Here is a 20,916-nt window from a genome sequence, read left to right as displayed (position 1 = left end):
AACAACATCATCAGCAACCTTACTCACCATCTCTTCATCCCATACACTCTGGACAATCATGTCATCCGAACCAGCTACTCCAACCGATAGTGAACTCCTTGATCAAGAAATTACAGCGCTTAAAGAACAAGGTCAGTCGTTGTTCACAATGGCGCATCAAACATGATCTAATGCATTAAATAGCCGCTGCTTTGCGCAAGTCGCTCAAAATCGAAACATCAACAATTCTTGCTGCGCCCTCGACACAAGCTTTCCTTAAACCATCCAAGAATTCTCTATCATCTCGGAATATTCCATCCCGTACGAAGCTACTGAGCGAAGCCGACAAACAGAAAGCGTATAGCCAGCAATGTCTTTATCGCATAGGCAGCTCTGTCACTGCTTTCAAGGTCCAAGACCCTGATCCCAATGCAGTTGACGGAGGGCATGTCCTTGGCTTGCGCTTCGAAGTCATGTCCAAGAGCCAGTTCCTGCTCCCTTACTACGTCATGCTCAACAGACCATACTTCAATTCCAAATACCTGCGCATCCACCGAAACACTCTGCCCTCTGCGATACCCATAGCCGGCTTGGCAGCCCGTTATCTTCCGGCACCACGGCCGGAGAGCGACAAGTCTCCCCAGCAAAACCTCGATCGTTTCGTCAGAGCGCTCCGAAGAGAAATCGTGCGGTATCACAACCGACTCGGTGTCTCTGCGGACCTGCGACGGAGCCTCGGATTGCACGACAGGGTGGACGATACGGTTCTGCCTGATGACATTGTCGAGGTTGGAATAGCCGATATTGAGGCCAAACAGATTCGATTCTCTTGGGCTGATGATCGAAGTGGCAGAGTTGTTATGGACAATGACGGAAGGGTTGTCAAACTTATGATGTTTGGCAGAGAAGGCCGTGATTGGGAGACAACGAAGGAGCTCTACGGAAAGTATGAGCGAATCGAAGACGTGGCCAAAACCCTCCAGGCATATGTCAATGGTTGAGATCCGCGGTCAACGAGAAGTCATCTTGGCCATCAACTAGACTTTGGTGTGACGCACTGAGCTCCTCTTCAGTAAGGTTTCAAGTACGGAGAGGGATCTGCATGATACGGTATTCTCGAATCAAAGGTGATCTGCTTCGGGAGTGGGATCGATATGAACTCAGCCAGCTACAATCCCTACTTTGCAAACAGCGAACTGAAGGAGCCGTTATCGCCGCCCCTTCAAGTAGTAGGCCCTTCGACACCTTGAGAACCCAGCACTAGAGAAGCGGTGTCAGGAGGGGTATGATACAATGCAAGCCACAGGGATCACAATGCATTGCACATACTTATCAACCGAGGAAGGGCATTATGATGCTTACTACCTACCGGGGGCCTGGCACTGTCGACGTGTTGCGCCTGAGACACCTCGCATGGGCTGTTGAATTGTCGGTGTGTAAGCAAATATGGGCAACAACGCCAACTCAAGCATCAGGCTACACGGAGTAGCACGGTGCTTGATTCACCGACAAGACTGGTCACTGTGTTGCGTGGATAAGTGCATTATTGAGAATCCGAATAAGAGAACATTTCGAGTCTCGGATTCCTGGAGTCGTGGTGGGACTCTGCCCTGTGTGATAATGCTTCAGTATCACCGAGATAGATAGCTCAATTGATACACGGCCAGACGTAATTCTAGTCAGCTACCTCACGCCCACTATCATTGCAGTAGATTGAGCGGATCCTAGACTTCCGGCATGATGGCTTACACCATATCAGCAGAGGCTAATGCTAATAGGCGAGGTTTGGGAAACACGCCGTGGGCCATGAGAATATCTTCAATGGAGCTGCGCTTGGGCACATCTTGTGGCAATAAATACAAGTTAGCTCTTTGACAACTCATGCCAATCCCATACGCCACCCTTCAGGTGTTGGCAGAATCTTCTGGTCTAGCATGGTCAGCAAGCGAACCGTAAACATACCAGCTGACATACCTCAATCTTTCCTGTGCGCACTTACCCCTTCGTATTCCTTCGTTGCAGTGTGTGATTCTCCCGTGTTCACCAATCTAACGGCTTCTTTGCCGTCAGTGCAGCCCCGGAACCAAGTGGTTCATCCCTCTCCAACCTAACCCCTGTCTCGTCGTCCAAGATGCTCCTATCTATCTTCCACATAGTGACTTGCTCATCCACAATCTCCGTCCATTTCCTCACAAGTGGATGCGCATCAGCTACATCTGAGAACACAACATCTTCGGCCCCCGTAGCTGGAGTGACTTCGTATTTCCAGTTACCATCTTCGGACCAATACTCAGGCGTGAACAAGCCTTGTGTACTGAGTTCTTCCCGTGCTTGTTTCAGGAGTTCGGCGATCTTGGAAGAATCTGCTTCGTTAAGACCACGAACCGCTTCATTGATGCCTTCGAGCAAGCCCAGAATTTGACCTGCTCTCATGCCAACGCTTGCACCAAGACTGAACCCCTCGTCAAATCCAGCTTGAAGACTGCTTTCTTTTGAAACGGTAATGCCCTCGCGGTATCCAGCAGTTGTGTGCTCTGCCTGCAAACGGCGAATATCTGAGGGGTGTGATGCTGCTGACTCATCGTCAGGACGAAAATCAGTGGGAGACGAAGGTCCCGAGCCAAAAACATCGTCTAGAGCATCATTGGTAGCTGCAGCATCTGCTTCAGGTTCGCCCTGAGGACGAGCAGTATACGCCTCGTCAATCATTTGCTCGACTGGTTGAAAATGCATGGTTGACATTGAAAGTGGTAAAGGTTTAGGGTACGTGGGTTGAGTGCTGATAAAATATTATTTGACGTCGTTTGAGTGGGCGGGGACTCTTTGAGTGGCGCCAAGAGGTAAAACCCTTGTATCTACAGGAACTGGAGGATGATCAACCTTGGTATCTTGGGCTTATAAGTTATTCGTGTAAGAGGTCAGTTTCACAGACAAAGGCCTTATTCTTAAGATTTGCAGATGAGCTCGTGCGCTATAAGTTTCTGAGCCTGGAATAACCCAATACTCTGAAAAATGGCATGTTAAATTGGGGAAAGCTTGGTAATCATCATTCATCATGGCTAATCCTATTCTACCAACCTGCGCATACTACGAAGGATCATAACGTTTACTATTATGGCCAAGTACCGGGACACTATCCAGATAGTACCATCATTCTAAGAAGCCACCGCTTGCTCACCAGCATGTGCAGGCATCCTTCCCTCGGTGTTCAATGGCTGCAACATGTGATATTTCTCGCGGAGATAATCCTTCTGATTCTCTCTCATCAACCCCAATTCTAGCAAAAAGTTGACCACGTAAAGAAAGTCCTTGACGTGTGGTCGCAGTCCATCCTCTGCTTGGCTGTGCCCTGAGGGTAGAGCGAGGACGTCGGCAATTGTGCTGGCGATCTCGAAGAGCTTTTGTATGATACCGCTGCCTTGCGTCGCTATACTCACAATACTATCCAGCTGCCCGACCAAGTTGCGGAGTTGTATTGATAATCGAGACGCCGGGAACTGCAGCGATAAGCCTTCGTGGGTCGTATCTGAAGACCCTGAATGCAAAAGCCCTTGGGAGAGTGCTAATTGCCAGAGCAACGTGCGAAGCCAGAGTCTAGTGATGAAGAGATCCGCGCGCTGTAGTTCTGTGAAACCTGCGTGTCCCTCGGAATGCATCCTTGCCTCGGCCGCTGCAGCATTCATCTCGGCTTGGTCAAGCTGCACCTGCTTGCTTTCGATCCACTGCACTGTCAACCCGCCAATTGCACCTCTTTGAGACTGCCAACATGCGAGGAACGTCTCATCCAAGGTCAGGAAGAGCTCTATTAGGCAGTTGAAGCCCACTCGAATATGTTCTGGTGTGGAAGAGTCCGGTGCTGAAAGATTGGTGTGTAGAGGTCCCATGATACTGGGGTAACCATCAGCGATGGTGAGGAACCTCTCGTGGATGTAGGCTTCCCAATAGACTTGCTGAAATCGGGCCATGGGATATGGCGTCCGAGTGGGATCTGGTAATGTGCGCTGGTGAGCCTCCATGATCTGAATTAGCGATATAGCCTCCCGGATGAAGCTGAAACTTCTGTCGAGTCGAGGCAGCCCCATAGTTGATATCTCGAGATAGATGCATGTCACGATGCGCTTGATATTGTGAGGCATTACCTCCTCTACACGTCCTGGACCATGGGAGCCGACGGCAGCACGGTGTTGTGCTTCGAGACTATGATATACCAGGTTGTTTATTTGCGCCGCTACACTACCATGTGAGTTGTCCGCGGTTTGTGATAGAAATGTTGTGACAGCAGCATAGGCATATATCAGAGCTGCATCCTCGAAGTTGTGATGCATCATTGATATTGACCTGACTATTTCATCAGGCGTGATGGCAGGGCTGAAAGGATATACCACCTTCTCAAACTCGGGCAGCAGCGAGTGAAAGAAGCCAGTGGTGTATGCCTCAGAGTTTGGCGAATAGGGGCCTGAAATCGCTGAACCAGGGCTACTCCCTGGCGGCCAGTCACTAGCCGCATGAGGCGTTGAGTGAACTGCCGAAGGAGACACAGAAGCGCTTGGCGAGAGTGCATTTGGCTGTTGGTGCTGGAGGTTTGCCTCTCTGGCCTGGGCTACAAGACGCCCGCGCTTCGGGTTCTGGCGTTTCCTTGGGGCAGTGGATCTGATGCATTGCACATCAAACTGGCGGCATGGCGAGCAGGGGTTTCCATCGTCGCATTTGACCTTGCGTACTCGGCAGCCATGGCAGGCGGGCATCGCGAAGGGGCAATAGTATTAGACAGTGCAGAGGTCGATATGTATAAGAAGTCACAAAGAGTGGAGGTCAGTGTCTGTCTGTCTGGTCCGGAGACAAGGCGCGTTTAATTTAGCACGGAACAGATGGGATGGGGTCAGGTCACGTCTGAGAGCCGAGCTAAACACTTGTGGAAGGCAGACAACTTGTGTCACGTGAAGGGAGCCAGCATCGTCATCTAAAGGTATGTGGCTGACATTGGAATGCCAGAATAGCAATTGAAGCTATTCATTCAGTAAATTGTCATGAGCGATAGTCTCATAGGACACTTCTGAGCTGCCAAATAGTGATCGGAATAGTGGTGGAGTTGTCTGTCGAGCTAGGTGCTATAGATAGCTGGGCTGTAGTTTGAGCCGTTGACTCGCGTTCAACAAGGACATAGCCAGATAGCACGCTCCCCTGATTCTAATTCTGACTCTGATTCTGACTCTCAAACTCCTATATAGTTTATGGGACGTTGCGTCTCCTAAACTTAAAGTAAATCAATATTGCGAGTCATTGACATAAAATCTTGAACACGATAGGCTGTTGGATGGTTGCTCCTCATGCACATTGCTTTTTGGTGGTAGATCTCGCGTACATGGTTGGTGCAGAGATAGCATGAACCTGATCCAGACCCTTGAGTTCATGAGCAAGCATGAATGTCACTCCGAGTTAGATGTGTATGATTCGGTTTGTTCATGCGCTGAAACTGAACTACAATCTTTGGTCGATGCTGGTGATGCTGGAAGCTCAATCAAGGTTGGCCGATATTATTACTTTTGTCGTAATGAAAGATTCATATTTCACATGATCTCATTAGCCAAATTGTCCCTTACAGGACTGTTTATAACCGGAGACATTAACCCGAGGTTATTAACAAGGCGGTGTCCTGATATTGAAACATTATCTACCCACAACATGCACAGATTGCTCTGTCTCGACTTGTTTCATCCTGCACCGCAAAAATGTGCTGACAAACCTCCTATTTCAATATGTCGTAGCTTGCAACACCCGTGGTGCGACATCATACACTGTATCTGTACATCACAAACCGCCTGGCAGGGTTGACTTGTTGGGAAATATTCTGGAACTGTGACCCAAAGGCAAAAGAACCCACAGGACACAGCAACCATGTTTCTTTTACGAGCCTCGTTGTCCAAAGCGGATCTTGTCCAATCTGACATCTCGGCCGGTAGTGGTACGGATACACATCACATCCCTACTGAAGAAAAATAACAGGCGGTCTGGGATGCATAGTTCATCTGTCATGGGTTTTTCTCCATCACGGGCTTCCAAACCCTATTCCAGATTCCAGCCAGCACACAATTTTCCTTCGCCTACTGTCATCAACCTTACAGGTGGACGCAGTTTTGATCCTGAAACCCTGCAATTCCCCCGGCAGAAATACCAGCTAGGCCACCAGTCCCAGTAGCAACAGAAGCTAGCTAGCTCGTCGGCACCGGAGCCACGGTTCTGAGTCTGACGCTGCCGCGGTCCGGGGGCTACGGGGAATGTGATCCCTGCGCCCGGACAGGACACGCCTGGGCTGGGTTGTTGGGCTCAACTCGTGCTAGACAGCGTGTCTGTACATATGGATGTTGTTTGCCAACGACTTCTGACTTAGACAGAGAAGCGGTCGACTTGTGATGTATGTATCCGTAAACCACACCCCCAGCATCTTTGTTTGCAACGTCTGGTCCCTTTTTTCCCTCCCCCCGACGCGGCACTTGTACGGCATCTGTCGAACCCCCAAACCACCTTCAGTTCAGATTTGCCTCTGATCGCATGGCGAGCAGGGATTCCTCTGCAACGGTCTAGCACATGCTATCGAGAAATGAGCACCGCCGCCCCGGGTGATCTGACTCTTTCGGTTCCATGTACCGTGGAATTAAGGAACCCACCCACCACAGTCAGGATCAGGTAGTCAGGGTCGGGGTCGGGGCGGGAAAATAAAGAAAGGGAAAAAAGGAGGACGGGTAACTATGATGGAGACTGCACCATTTGGTTCTTAGTTAGGATTCGGAATTCCAAAAAGACTAAGACAGGACCGTCCTCATGGAACGCACTCCGATTGGCGATGTCATACTCTCAGACCCTTCCTTCTTCATCAACGAGCGCCGTTTAGAAAAAGTCTTTCGTATTGAGCACCCCTTGTCAAGATTGCTGTTTGTTCATTGCCAGTGACATTATCAACGACCGAGGTGAAGCTCGTTGGCCTTACACTGCTCGAATAATACAGTAGAGAGAACGTCTTGAGAACGTCTTGTCGGTCGGTCTGTCAAATTTGGAGGCTCGCGTGTAAGAGGATGGCCCCAGAATGCCAATCTTGACGTGTCGCAGTTGTTTGCCCCCAAACCTGTCAAATGTCGGAAGAATAATACCTTACCCTTACCCATAACCACCCATACCTTGCTTCAGTTTGCTTCACTTCACCTTCCTTCACATGGCTAACCGTACTCGGGAAACCTTCCTTGCCACTTAGACAATCCCAATTCCCGGAACCTCATGAACAGGATCCGAGCGATCGGCAGAGGCACGGGTCCGTGGACCTGGGATGGTTTAGCAGGCCTAGGCAGGCTACAAGGCCGAGCAGCAGTGTTGCCGTTGGTGCGATGCCAGGCGATGCGATAGGCAACGGAGGATGGTGGGAACTCAAAAACTCCAGACGGCCGTTGGTGTTTACTCCCGGTTGGCTATCTCGTCTCGACTGACTGGCAGGGCTGTGACAGGCGGCTGGGTCTTTATTAGTGTCCCCGGTTGAAATAATAACGTGGTCATGACCGTAGCTCGGGAAATGAACTGGCTCGTGCGAAGGAGATTCTTGGCTAGGCAATGGATGGATGGATCATGGATGGATGGGTGAAGAGAAAGGGGTCTTGTCACAGTAACAGTACAGACTAGACAGAGTAACTACACCAATTACACGACAACCAGCAACATCAGCCAGCAATGGATCCATGGTTAGCATGACAGAGCTGGAGACTAATAGACCAGCTCAGCTAAAGGCTAGGGCCAACCCGAAGCGGTGGGCATACAGACGTCACTCGACTTAGATTGGGAGACAAAAATCGATGCAACACGGCCTGAAGAACCGGGGAGACGTGTACTTGCTTGAAACTTTTGTGCAGCAGCGCAGCTGGTGCGGTGTGGTACTGGTATGACATGGGATGACGAGAGTTGGGTTGCGAATACGCTTTTTGCTTCTGTTATTGTATTGTACAGTACAGTACAGAACAGTACAGAACAGAACAGTAAGTGATCTTCTAACTTCTAGGTATTGCTTTTTCGTTTGAATCAGTGTTTTTGCCTTTGTGTCAAGTCAAGTAATTAAATGGATTGACTCTTTTTTTATCCTTTGTTGTCTCCCTGTTTTTGATCTTGTCTCAACCAGAATGATGTGTCGTTCGGTTCAGTGACAGCCATGGCGACTTGTCATAATGCCACACCGAGAAAATGCCATCATAGCTGAATCGCTCACCGTCCCTTTTTCTTCTTTTTTCTTCTTCTTCTTCTTCTTCTTCTCTCCTTTGCGACTTGGTCATTGCTTTCTTCCTCCCCTTGCGCCCCAACGTATTAGCGAACTTTTCTTTGGTCCCCAAACAGCCCAATGCTCATCGTGGCGTCTCTTCTAGAATTCCGTTTGGAATAGAGGTCCCCAGCAGGTAACATGCCTTATCCTGGTCCCCAAAGCCGCTCTTTTAGTGTATTCCCCACAAGCCTCCTGGTGCTTGCTGGCCCATCCACCCACTGCAACTGATCCATCCATCCATCCCTTCAAGTTTGACAACCCCTGGTCCATATCAAACGCCCTTGATCTGGTTCATCTCGCCTCGCCCTGCGTTTGGCAATTCCGATCCCATAGTGCAAACTGGAGATTTCTCTCTTCTCATGTCTGAGATATCTTCTCTCTCTCCCTCTCTCATCCAGATGATAGACGCAACGCCACAAACAATGGCTCCCGATCCCGAGTAAACAAAGTTGCCACATCTTGTTGCTAGTCCAGGGCCCGGAAACTTGAGTTGTCCTCCCGACAGTCCAGTGCCAGTGCTAATACCTAGAGGCTCACGGCTCACGGCCCCTGCCGATCCTAGTAACCGTAAACACAGGCACAGGGGGTATTTGGAAGTCATCCAGGGGTGTAGCAGTGTGCTGAGTCCTGACCGCCTAGGCAATGCAATGACCAGACAGACCAGACTGAAGTATCGGTGCGTAGGTTAGAAGCCACGCGAGCCTCCAAATTTCAACGGGGGTGGTGCTGGCTGTACGGAGTAGTCTCCCAGAAATGAAATTTAAGACAAATAGGTCCCCGACATAAATTCTTCGTTTCGTGATCAGTATCCCTTTCGTTGGTTTTTCATCAATATTCATTCTTCGTTGTTTGTGCGTGCCCTTGAATTCCAGTCGCTCTGCATCTTATCTGCTCTGCCTTTCTCTGCTGCCGCTGCTTTACGCACAACACAATCTGCAACGCAACCACTCTATCGTCTCATCAGCATATTGTACTGTCTGCCTTTCTGGGACAACGAACCTATTTGCGACACACCTCAACAAACCAAACCAAAGAACAACCAAAAACACCTTCATCATGCCTCGCGGACCTTATGACACTACTGGCGTTGCGAAGCCCAGCTGCCCCAAGCCTCCAAAGGGAAAATGCCCCCAGCTCGTTTGCCAGCAATAAGACGATGCAAGCTTTGCGATAATACCCTGTCATGAGCCAGCAGACCTCAGGTTAGTTCTCTGACACTCCTGAACTCCTACATCATGTTTTCTAACGCTCCTCAGAGTCTTGCTGTAAAAATCATGCCTGCCAACATGCTTGCACGAACTGCGCACTGCTTTAGCGATTATGATATCGACTGCCGATCGAAATAAAAGGAATTCATGGGATGACGGTGCTGTGGAGTTATGCTTTCTTCTGTTTTGGGACGGTTCGGAAAAGTACTAGACGGAATACTCAGGTCTCGGGATTATGATCTATGGGATTGGATATCAGAAGAGGAGGAAATGGTAACATAACATTGGATGGCTATAGATTTGAACGTACATATCAGTGCGTCTTTGGTCGCAGGACCAACTTAATATTGATACCTTACCTAGTACCCATCATTGAAACACGATTTGGAATCTCGCATATCCGCTTGGCGTCACAGTTGTATCGGTCGACAACGGTTCGTTTGGCTTCAATAGTGCACCCGTTTTGTGGACTATTGAACCACTGGTGGAAAACGGTGTTGCATAGTGCAGCCCTACAGTATTGGCTATGAGCCATCGTGACCTCGAACCAATTCGCTGGGTTGGTTGGTGGAGATGAGTGTGGGATCTTGTGGAACCGTGGTTGCCGACGAACAATGTAAGAAGAGGCTAACTGCATATTACCCAGGGATATCCCCAGATGAAGCAGTTCGGCGTCGTACATCTCATCTTCTCCAGCCCGTTTCAAGGCCAACGACTTGCCCTCTCGCTTGAGAAGCAACTCGCAATCCGCAACAACAACAGCAAGATCAGCAGAGCCTCCATATTGATCCTGGGAGTCTGGCCGCGCCGTTTGGTTAGTTGGCGCAAGCTTCAAGCCATCAGGGAGAGTGGAACGACAATGACGGTGGCACTTGAATTGATCGACGATGGAATGAGAAATACGAGGGGTTTTTCGAGGGAGAAGAGAGCTAAGGGTTGGCGATCGAAGGATCTGAAACCCGTTTACCCGTGGCGTGTTGGTTCCAGACGAGGTAATGAGCAGCCGTTTTCTTCTGAAGGCGTAACGTTCGCCGAGGTCAAAGCTAAAAGCCTCATGAAACTGCCTAGAAATGCAAGGTCCCGTTGATCTTATTGCGTGTCGTCACTATTCAACTAGGTAAAAAGTCCGTCTTGTGGTTGTGGCTACAAGGTTGATGAAGTTGATATTGAATCCATATGATGTGACCTTTAGCGCCGAGGGGGTCTGAAGATGCGGAAGCAGCCGCAGTCTAGAATGTGCAGAGACGTCACAGACAAGACAAGACAAGATTTACAATGGAGGGGTCGCAGTTCTTATCTCTTTATTAAGCTTGACATCCCGTGCAGTAAGTTAGGTGCTTCACATCTGGGACTAATAAGAAACTGGAGGCATTTACCCCGGATTTCTGTGTGGGGGTGGAGTATCAGACGCGGGATGTTGAGTTGAAAACCCCATTTATATCAGAGGTAACCTCTCGATCCCGTGTCTGCCTCCGCTACTGCGTCTTTGGCTGATGCATGAGATCGGATGCAGCATCCACACTTGGAGGGTAGTAGCTTTATGATATGATCGTTATCTAGATAATCTAGTGTCTGCTCAGTGCACGGATAATGAAGCATGCATCGTAGGATATTGCCGTGATCTTGGAATAGCTTCAACTTGGACTTATACCACGAGTTACAGAAGTGCCCAGACTCAGTAGTCTAACATGATTCATGACCCGAGCAAAACTGCTCTATATTTTAATGCCTAGCATCGTGACACTTGCTAGGCTTCATACATACTCAGTGGTGTGATACACAAAGCATGCAGACCGGGCCGGTCTACCATTCCCATCTTCACCGGCCATATATGTAGCCGTAGGATGAGGCTATATTATGCAGCCACTGTTGTCATTAGATCACTGGTGCGGTGGTTTTCGGAGCTTTAGAATTAGACCATGATTATTTCCGTCGCAGCTTGACATTGTACGGTGTGTCAACCATGAATGGCTTCAGTATGGTCTGACATACCCGGCATTCTCGTACCAGATAGATAGCCAAGCAAGGATTACAGTTGCCGGATCATCCAAAACAGTCGACAACTCAACCGTTTCAGCACTATCAACCCTTTTAGGCCAAAGTATCTCCGAATTGTCAATGGTAACAGATCAACGAGTGAGATTGGTGAGGGGCTGCTCCAGGGTGGCTGTCCAAGGGTATCATGGCGATATCTGAAGGCATTCACATAGCTACTAATGAAGTATAGATACAAAATCACTGCGTCCACGCTTTCATTGAAAACGTGCTAGTTATCATAATACAATTGATCTGGTATGATACTGTAGATTTAATTGAATACATTATACAGAGTGATGACACAGAGACTCGACTGAAGCTAAGTAACACTTTTGCACATATGCCGGACACCAAACGTCTATGTGGCCCGTGAGTACTTCTTTTCAGCACGTCAAACACTCATTGGCATTCTCGACATGTTTCTGATCATCTCATCTCCCACTTTTTTGGTCAATGTGCATTGAACCTAATTAGCTCGGATGCAACCGATCAAAGACACGATTTCGTCCCATATGCCCTTGTCACCGCCAACCACCAACATCCAACCTCTCACAGAATCCATGTCCTCCGCCTTTGCAACTACCAACCTCTCACTCTTTGAAAACTCTTTATAGAAAAATGGTCACCAATTCATCCGCTCAACCCCTGAATCACCAACCACGAGCTAAAATGGTTCCTGATTCTCCCTTTCCAACGTCTTAGCGATCCAATGGTTCTTCCCTTTCTAGACAAGCGCTGCGAGCTCCCCCGGCTTCCGGCTGCATCACCTATTGGCTTGATTATGTGACCACGATCGTTCGAATTCTCGTCAACCAACGACGTTTACAGCACTTGCGGTGACAGCTGGCCGTGCCCTGCAAGACAGTCCCCGAATTGTTGTTCACCGCCTGAAGGAGTCTCCACGCGGCCCGCTCGCGCACCCGGGAAAGGGTTCCCCGTCTTCCCAGCCCATCCACTACGACCGATCGAGAGGTCTCAAAGTCCATGCGGTGAAGGCCTGACCATGCTTATGCTTGAAATACAAATGCAGCACCACCTCGCATGCTTCTTGACAAGAGATCTATCTCCTCAAAGGCTTCTGCTATGCAGCCTGGAGAGCCCATGGCCACTCCAATAAATCTTCTTTAATCCTTACTTCCTTCAATGACAATACCGTCCTGTTAGGGCGAGTCGCTCATGAATGGCTTCCAACACCTTCATGGCGGTCCAAGAGACCATTGCTGCCCTTACCTGGCAGCAGACCGGATGCTTGCTTGCGGGCATCTGGCTCATCTATCTCGTCCAGCTTGTTATTTGGAGACTATGGCTCAGCCCTCTGGCCCATATCCCAGGTCCCAAGCTGGCCGCTTTGACTCAATACTATGAGTTCTACTACGACTTTGTCCTCGGAGGACAATACACCTACAAGATCATCGATATGCATGAACGATATGGCCCTATTGTTCGCATCAACCCCTGGGAAGTCCATGTAGGAGATCCTGAATTCTTTTCAGATCTCTACACTGGACCCAGCCGCCGTCGAGACAAGTGGACATTCTACACCCAACAGGTAAGCACTTGTATGCTCAAGATATTCATGGTTTTCAACTAACAAACAAATAGTCCGGTGCCCCCCGTACCCGTGTTCCTCACCCAACTGCTCTCGCAGGACCCAAGACTGCGACAGAAGGCTCTCTTGCTGCCATCGACCACAGCCTTCACAAGTTGCGTCGAAGTGCGCTGAGCCCATTCTACTCAACTCAGACTGTGCGCGAATTGCAGCCGGTTATCGAGGAGAGAGTGGAAGCTCTTCTGGGTGCGTTCCTGAACTACGCCGAGGTATCCAATGGACAACCTCTTGATGTCATGTATCCCTACTCTGCCTTTACCAATGGTAAGTCTCAAGTCTCTCACACAATGACAACTCTAACAGTGGGCCCAGATGTCATCAATGAGTACGCTTTTGCTCGAAGCGACCACCTTGTCGAGAAGCCCGATTTCGGTGCCGAGGTCACTAATGACCTTCTCATCGGTACTCACATGGGACCTTGTGTGCAGCAGCTCGACTGGGTTCTCACCCTCGTCAATGCTCTGCCGGAGTCCATCTCAAACCGATGCATGCCGGGATGGGGAGGGTTCTTGAAGATGAAGAACGACATTCTTGAACAGATCCACAGCGTCGACCCTCCTCAAAGCAGCGGCAAGTGGATGATGGACGGAGGTCACCCTACCATGCTCTCCACCAAGACTCGCTCTGTTCGTGACAAGACTGCCTCTCGCCACACACAGGAAAGCCAGATCACTGTCCAGGGTGGCACTCTAACCACGTCGTGGGCCATGTCACTTGCCACTTTCCACCTTTTGAACCGCCCTGAGACCCTCCGCAAGCTACGCGACGAGCTCTTTGATGCTATCCCCGATGCTTACGAGACTATAACTCTGTCGAAGTTGGAGAGGCTCCCTTACCTTCGTGGAGTCGTCAAAGAAGCTCTGCGCCTTGCTATCGGAACTAGCAGCCGCCTCGCACGCGTTGCTCCCGATGAGGCTCTCGTCTACCATGATCGCGAGAACGATGAGGAGTGGAGCCTCCCTCCAGGATCCATCGTTGGCATGAGCCCTTACAAGACCGTCATGGACGAGAACATCTTCTACGACGCCCGCGGCTTCCACCCTGAGCGATGGGTGGAGGACGGAGAGCGACTTGACAAGTATCTCGACATCTTCTGTTCCGGTTCGCGCATCTGCCTCGGCATGGCTCTGGCTCACGCCGAGCTTTATCTTACACTTGCCAAACTCTTCCGCAGATGGGGAAGTGGTGGTGTTGTGTATGGTAGCGATGATGGCGATCAGCGCTTTGGAGACGTTGGCTACCTCAGCATCTTCGAGACACGAGTTCGAGACTGCGAGATTGATGCTGACTACTTCATGCCTATTCCCTACAAGGGATCTGAGGGATTCCGCTTCGTCTTCGAAACCTACTAAGTTGGAGCTAAACACTTCACTGCTTTATCAAGGTCAGGTATCTTTGCTTTGCTCTGCTTTTGTTGCCGCTTTGCGATACCCAGCGCCTATTATGTCTTTCTTATGAACCCTTTGATGAAAACGAGTTTGTATGATGGAATTACGATCATGTTATGTCATGAGAAGCTATGAGTTTCATGTTTTATGTCTGTTAAAGATGCGGCACATACGTGCCTTTTTCTTTGTCATGAGTTTACGTCTTGCATTGCTTTCCAACAGCCTTCTGGCTTTATTTGTTACCGTGTTTTGGAGGCGAGGATGTCGATGCGAAAGCTTCACGGTCTGTGTTGAACATGGATAAACAGCAAGGCTTTTGCAATCAACACCAAATCTTCAAGCCAAATGAGGCGCACGGATAAGAGGTTGATCTTCTTTGTCATGATAAATACGATATATGGACTTTTACGAATTCCGAACCCAAAAGGATTATGAGATACAGAACTGTATCTTTCTGAAGGCCAGGACTAGAACTGGTTGGACAGGAGAATCGGAGAAATAAACAAGAACAAAAAATTACAAATATCCAATTCAAAAAGCATATTTTCTAACTTCTTCTCAGTGTGACCCTGTAATTCGCTTCTAGTGTCGATCTATCATCTCGTATTGAAACATTCACGGCACTTCCGTTGGTAGCTCAAGGATTAGCAACCATCGAGAAAGCATCCAATCTCATGTGGAGTTTCTCCGTCAAGAGGTTGCAGCAAAGACCCCCCTAACTAACAGGGAATATCCGCACGCCACAGACCTGAGACTACCTATCCACGGGCATCCACTCTCCTAATGGTAGTGACGCAGCTATTTATTTCTATTGGGCCCGGTCAAAGCAAGCAGCCACCAAACCACCACGTTGCTATTCTATTCCGAGATCAGATGCCGTCAGACCAGCAAGTGTCCACTGTCTCCTGAGCTTCTCTCTTTGGTCTTTTATTAGTTTCATTCTCTTTTCTTCTCCTTTTATACATAATTGCCATTTTGTTTCCTTGTACATCCGTTCCATACCTCCCCGGTCTCTATTTCTGTCTCTGCCTGTTACTTGAAATCTATCTGTCCCCATTTAGCACCCGCCAATGTCTACATTTGATCCCGCAGCGAGGAAGCGAGTCCTCCGGGTCATTGCTGTCTCGCTACTCCTCGATCTGGTATGTGACAAGAATAGTTCAGTATGGCTTCCTTGCTAATTCAAGTCCCTAGATTTCCTTCACATTCATCCTTCCCTTGTTCCCCAAGCTTCTCGAATTCTACCGCGACCGAGAAGGCCAGGAGCCAATCGGCCACGACGGACCTCAAACTCTCCTCCAAACCGTCCTATCTGGCCTCCACCGATACAAGGCTTCTTTCTCTCGCCCGATCGAGTCGCGACATGACATTGTGCTGCTGGGCGGAGCTCTAGGCTCTCTGTTCTCGTGCGTAACCGTCAAGCAAGCCTGTAAATGTTAAGGCGCAAGCTGACAATCTTACTCGTAGACTTCTGCAAGCCATTGCATCTCCTCTAATCGGCGCCCTCTCCGATCGATATGGCCGTCGCAAAGCGCTCTTAGCTTCCATGTGTGGTAACATTCTCTCCGTCCTGCTCTGGGTTGCTGCCGTCGATTTCCGAACATTCATCGCTAGTCGTGTCGTTGGTGGGTTATCAGAAGGCAACGTCCAGCTCGCTACAGCAATGGCGAGTGATATCTCGGATGAGTCGTCTCGCGGTGCAACTATGGCTCTGATCGGCGCGTGCTTCTCGATCGCTTTCACCTTCGGCCCTGGACTCGGCGCGTGGCTCAGCACATTCTCGACATTCACGGCGAACCCGTTTGCAGCGGCTGCGGGATTCAGTCTTGCGCTGATTGTTGTGGAGACAGTGTATCTATACTTCAGCCTGCCCGAGACGTTACCATCGCTACGCGGTGCTCAGGCGAAGGACGGTGGGAAGAAGAAGGCTATACCCAAGGCTATTGAGAGGACCAACTCTCACTTTCTCTTGAATGCCATCCACTTCGTCTTCCTGCTGTTCTTTTCCGGCATGGAGAGTTCTCTGTCCTTTATGACGTACGAGCTCTTCTCGTTCACTTCCGGCAAGAATGGGAGATTACTTGGCTATGTTGGTCTTGTGGCATCTATTCTCCAGGGCGGTGTCACGCGACGACTTCCACCTCTGATGTCTGTTCGAATCGGCACACTAGCTTGCCTTGCGTCCTTCGTTCTCCTGGGACAGGTCAACACAATCGGCGGTCTGTATCTCGCTGCTACATGCCTGGCCGTTACATCCGCCACCGTCGTTACGGGTTTGAATGCACTTTCCAGCTTCGAAGCTCACGAGGATGAGCGCGGCAACAAGCTCGGCATGCTACGAAGTTGGGGTCAGCTTGGCCGAGGCCTCGGCCCTATCTTGTTCACAAGTGTGTACTGGTGGGCTGGCCGTGAGGTAGCATATGGTATGGGCGCAACAGGTATCGCTGTTGTAGCTGCAGCGGTGTTTGGAGGGTTGAAGACGCCAAAGGGTATGAGTACTCAGGGCAAGAAGGTTGAGGGCAAGGTCCGATAAGAGCTGTGTGTAGACAATCACTAGTTCATGAAGGAGATATGTATATTACATGGATATTGGTCAAGCTGGACTTGACTGAGGTAGATAGCATTCATAGATAATTGTAACATACATCGTACGTTTGATGTTTTACGCCTTGTTACGACTCACTTTCTCCTTGAGGCTTCTACAGTGGTTGTGGTGTTGAGCAGACTTTAAGACTGAGTACACAGCACACTGCCTCGTGATTCGAGCTCCCAAAGTAGGATGAGCAAAAGGGTGTTCGAACCGCACTGCGTGCAGAGTCGAAACAGACAAACTTGCGTAGCAAGAAGTAGAACCCCCAAAAAAAGGCAAAAAAATACCCGCACCCGGATTTGCACCAGGATCCTTGGCTAACGCCCTATACTGTTATAGGAGTCCAACGAGTTAACTATTACTCTATACGGGCTTTCGTATGCTTTAACCGTTCGACCACGAAGTCTTTTGGTATTGCTTGTTGGGATAGGTACTATTGTGACGGGCTATATCCTGTTGAAAAAAGGGGCCGGTTATAGGCAGTGACAGGATGCTGCAGTTTCACAGACGGGAGCGTGCAGGGCGCAGCGCAGTAATTGGATGGAATTCGGGTGTGGAGGGTGGTGGTGATGGAGTCATCGGCACTGTTACTGTTATTTCTCGACTGGTGATTGAGTGATTGAGTGGTCGCATTGTATGGTCGCAGTGTCGTTGTTTCTTGGTGTTGAGAAGGCCCAAAACTGGATACGCCTCAGCTCTTGAGATTTGAATAGAAAGCAACTGATTTCGAGAACTGTATAATCAATTGAACAATCGATAACTTCTGGTTAAGTAATTCGGTTTGAACCGTACTGTCTGGGATAATTTGTACGAGCTTACAATACCCAACTCATGCAATCATGTGTAACACGAGCCGGGGGATGGTGTCTTTATATGGACATTTGAATGGCTCCGCTTGGCCGCCAGGATAGGTCAAGCTCGACAGGGAGGTGATAGCGGCACTCGATTTTCACAATTAATACTATTGGTCATAAACATGCACAGACTTTCATAATAATACCTTGGTAACAGCAAATCTTGGTTGTATCAGGTGGTGTATCATGGCAAACTCCATAATTACAAGTTACCTTGTGTTGTGAGTCTTGATGCTACCCTAAACTGACATCGAGATCATCAAAGTTCTTGACACCTCAGCTTCTCCCCAACATAACATATCAATAGTAGCGGTCTACAAAAGCGCAGAGGGCTTAAAAAGTTCTCATCGAAGAATCATGAGATGTTCTCATATGGTGCGTCCTCCACTTGGGTCTCACGATATCTTCCGTAAAGTGAAGGAGAATTTCGAGGCGACAGGCCTACGGCGGAGCCGATGCATACGTCGAGGGCATATCCACTGTGGACAAACCCCCTCGGATAGAGTTCTCCATAATGACAATGTGACAACAAAAACTATCCATATCCAGATGGGGACAAGGAACGATAACCGCCCTGAATATGCGCCATAACTATGTCTGTGTAGCATGTCGCAACAATCCATCAACAAGGGAGCACGGCCTCCTAGGTTCAACAAGATATCCAATGGAGAAGAAAGATCACACAACACTCAAAGGCTCTTCTTCCATTAAGCTTACAGTGATACCTTTCTGCCGTCAGAGTCACCGGGGTAGCAGCTGGATGATAGTTTCAGCTGTGTCATACGGATAAAGTGTATTAGTGGTGCTAACTTTTGCGTTTGACAATCTGGCAATTCCTCAATGGCTCGAGATATCGGAGTGGCACTTGAAGCTGCATGAAATCGCAAGGTCCTTAAGGGAGGCAAGAAATCCCAAGCCCTGTGAACCAAGTGACGAAAAGACTTGGGTAAACTTAGTATATCTCAAGCAGCCTTTAACCAGCGTGATTTTGGCATCCTGATTTCACGTCAGAAGTTTTCTTAACCCCCCGGGGTCCTCACCAGGACCTCCACCAGGAGCATGACTATCCCGCGACAGATCAAGGTGAGCTGCAGCTGCGCTTCGTGTGGGCTCCACAGTGGCTGGACATGATTTTTTTGCCCCTCCTTGTGGTTTCTTTTCTGCTCTGGCGTGCTTGTTCAGTGGTTAGGTAGAGGCTATTGATCCCAGCAGCCTCTGCTTGGACCATACGCTGATGGAGGGGTTGTTGACAAGGAGGGGGAGGGGCACAACGCAACACGAGTAAACAACAACTGGACGAGACACAGGCGCAAGACCAAGACGAGGAACTGCGACGATGAGCGGAGATTATGGTCAATGTGATTCACCACATGGGTTTTTTGGACGTCAGTATAAGCGATCAAATACACGATCTGCCTGATGTCATGATACAGTGATGGAACTGTTGATATGTATTCGCTTTTACCTATCTGTACCGTATTACCCCTCCAGCTTGAAAATTTTTGATAGGGACAATCAACTTCCTGTTTGACCACCTCACACATCCTAGCCAAGGCTAGATCTTCCGTGCACTGGTCGCGCAGCGGTGGTGGCAACCCACAGGCGCTAAAAGATTCAGTGGAGCATGACGTTGATTCGTGCAGGGAGTTTGAGCCAGAAACTGACCGCGCCATAGAGGAGGGGCAATCTTGAAGCTTCCCCTCCCTTGGTGGTCGAAAGCAGAAGGAAATGTAGAGCGACAGCCAACAAAGAGAGTCGCTCGGGCAGGATACTCTTATCGGTGTGACATTGTACGCGAGAGAGTTCAGAAAGAAGATATTAAGATTACTCAAGTGACTCACGCCGTGGTTGCGTTGGGCTGACGGACGTGAAATTGAGGGGCAAAAAAATCCTCAGATGCTTCGTTGGGCAGAACAGTCCCAGAGCCATGCTCGTCTCTGTATCAGGCCGGCCACAAGCAGGCCCCAGACAATTTTAGGACGCGCCCGCGCATCCACCACACGAAAGGGTAAACCCACCGAGCCTCGACCGCCAGCATGATCGAATTTTTCTTCAGGCCGTAGTGAGAAATTTTCCTTTAGGCGGCGATGCGCACAAGAAAAGAATCGCAAAAATTCTGCCCCGCATGTACCCGCCTAACAGTTCGCTTGTACCTCCACGTAGAAGCCAGCGCTTTTGCGATTGTCCTGGTGGAAAGACAGATGTTGAAAGAGGTTGAGATAGGTTATTGAGCTGCTGATAGAGCAGCTAGAGGCGCCATGGTGATGTTTCTATTTCTAAATGCCGTGCCTACCTTAAGTAGTACACTAGAAGACAGCGGCTTTACTGAGATTCCTCTCGGGTGCCAGGCCTTGTTCGTTCCTTGAGTGTTGATATGTTGCGCTGATCCTGCCAGTTTGCTTCCCCAGATATCAACTTCAAGAGCGGCCAGCAATACTGCAAAGACTCGTCTAAATGCGCAGCAGACTGTGCAGTGTAATCTCGTAATGACCACTGTAGTTACTTGATCACGATCACTCGATATTAACGACAAACCTCTGATATCTCCGTCCTCGTCGAGCTTCTTCTGCCCCTCCTCGTACCATTCCTCAAGTCTTTGGTCACTCGCCGTCATTATGCTTTAGAGCTTAATGATTGGCTCACACAGACCCACCTGCCTTGTGAAAAAACCTCTGAGCTGTTAGGGCTTGCCAAGTTGGTTGCCCCGCGGCGCCGCTTCTGACTTTCACCCCACCCCACCCCTCCTCCCTCTGGCTCGCCTTTTAAATCTCCTCCTCCCACCACTTCCCTTGGATTTTTTCTTCTCTTCCCTCCTCGTCTCGCATACCCGGTTCAAGCATCCGATCTGCGATTTTGTATGTGCAGCCCTTCAAGGCCTTGATCAAGGAACATCAACAAGATCTTGTGCTTCATTGCAAGCTCTTTGGAGATATTCTTGAACACCGCCTGCTCCCCTCA

At 49.4% G+C, this 20,916-nt stretch overlaps 5 protein-coding genes and 1 non-coding gene across 6 annotated transcripts; 3 read left to right on the top strand and 3 right to left on the bottom strand.

Moving 5' to 3' along the window:
* Positions 1–58: 58 nt before the first annotated feature.
* On the top strand, positions 59–980 carry FMAN_08811 (uncharacterized protein; the record flags this gene model as incomplete). The annotated part of the gene is made up of 2 exons (XM_041829582.1): positions 59–131; positions 184–980. The coding sequence occupies 2 exons, from the start codon at positions 59–61 to the stop codon at positions 978–980; spliced, it is 870 nt and encodes a 289-aa protein (XP_041680331.1).
* A 1,039-nt stretch (positions 981–2,019) lies between these two features.
* Positions 2,020–2,712, bottom strand: FMAN_08810 (uncharacterized protein; the record flags this gene model as incomplete). The annotated part of the gene is made up of 1 exon (XM_041829581.1): positions 2,020–2,712. One exon carries the CDS (start codon positions 2,710–2,712, stop codon positions 2,020–2,022), a length of 693 nt encoding a protein of 230 aa, XP_041680330.1.
* A 422-nt stretch (positions 2,713–3,134) lies between these two features.
* On the bottom strand, positions 3,135–4,724 carry FMAN_08809 (uncharacterized protein; the record flags this gene model as incomplete). The annotated part of the gene is made up of 1 exon (XM_041829580.1): positions 3,135–4,724. One exon carries the CDS (start codon positions 4,722–4,724, stop codon positions 3,135–3,137), a length of 1,590 nt encoding a protein of 529 aa, XP_041680329.1.
* A 7,973-nt stretch (positions 4,725–12,697) lies between these two features.
* Positions 12,698–14,478, top strand: FMAN_08808 (uncharacterized protein; the record flags this gene model as incomplete). The annotated part of the gene is made up of 3 exons (XM_041829579.1): positions 12,698–13,066; positions 13,120–13,390; positions 13,439–14,478. The coding sequence occupies 3 exons, from the start codon at positions 12,698–12,700 to the stop codon at positions 14,476–14,478; spliced, it is 1,680 nt and encodes a 559-aa protein (XP_041680328.1).
* A 1,106-nt stretch (positions 14,479–15,584) lies between these two features.
* On the top strand, positions 15,585–17,047 carry FMAN_08807 (uncharacterized protein; the record flags this gene model as incomplete). The annotated part of the gene is made up of 3 exons (XM_041829578.1): positions 15,585–15,656; positions 15,709–15,920; positions 15,982–17,047. The coding sequence occupies 3 exons, from the start codon at positions 15,585–15,587 to the stop codon at positions 17,045–17,047; spliced, it is 1,350 nt and encodes a 449-aa protein (XP_041680327.1).
* Positions 17,048–17,388: 341 nt separating this feature from the next.
* Positions 17,389–17,477, bottom strand: tRNA. The gene is given in 2 exon segments: positions 17,389–17,423; positions 17,441–17,477. It is a non-coding gene; the product is annotated as a tRNA-Arg (tRNA).
* Positions 17,478–20,916: the final 3,439 nt, after the last annotated feature.

The sequence above is a fragment of the Fusarium mangiferae genome (assembly GCF_900044065.1).
Source record: "Fusarium mangiferae strain MRC7560 genome assembly, contig: FMAN_scaffold004, whole genome shotgun sequence".
In the NCBI taxonomy this organism is placed as follows: domain Eukaryota; kingdom Fungi; phylum Ascomycota; class Sordariomycetes; order Hypocreales; family Nectriaceae; genus Fusarium; species Fusarium mangiferae.
This window is presented reverse-complemented; position numbering and strand designations above follow the sequence as displayed.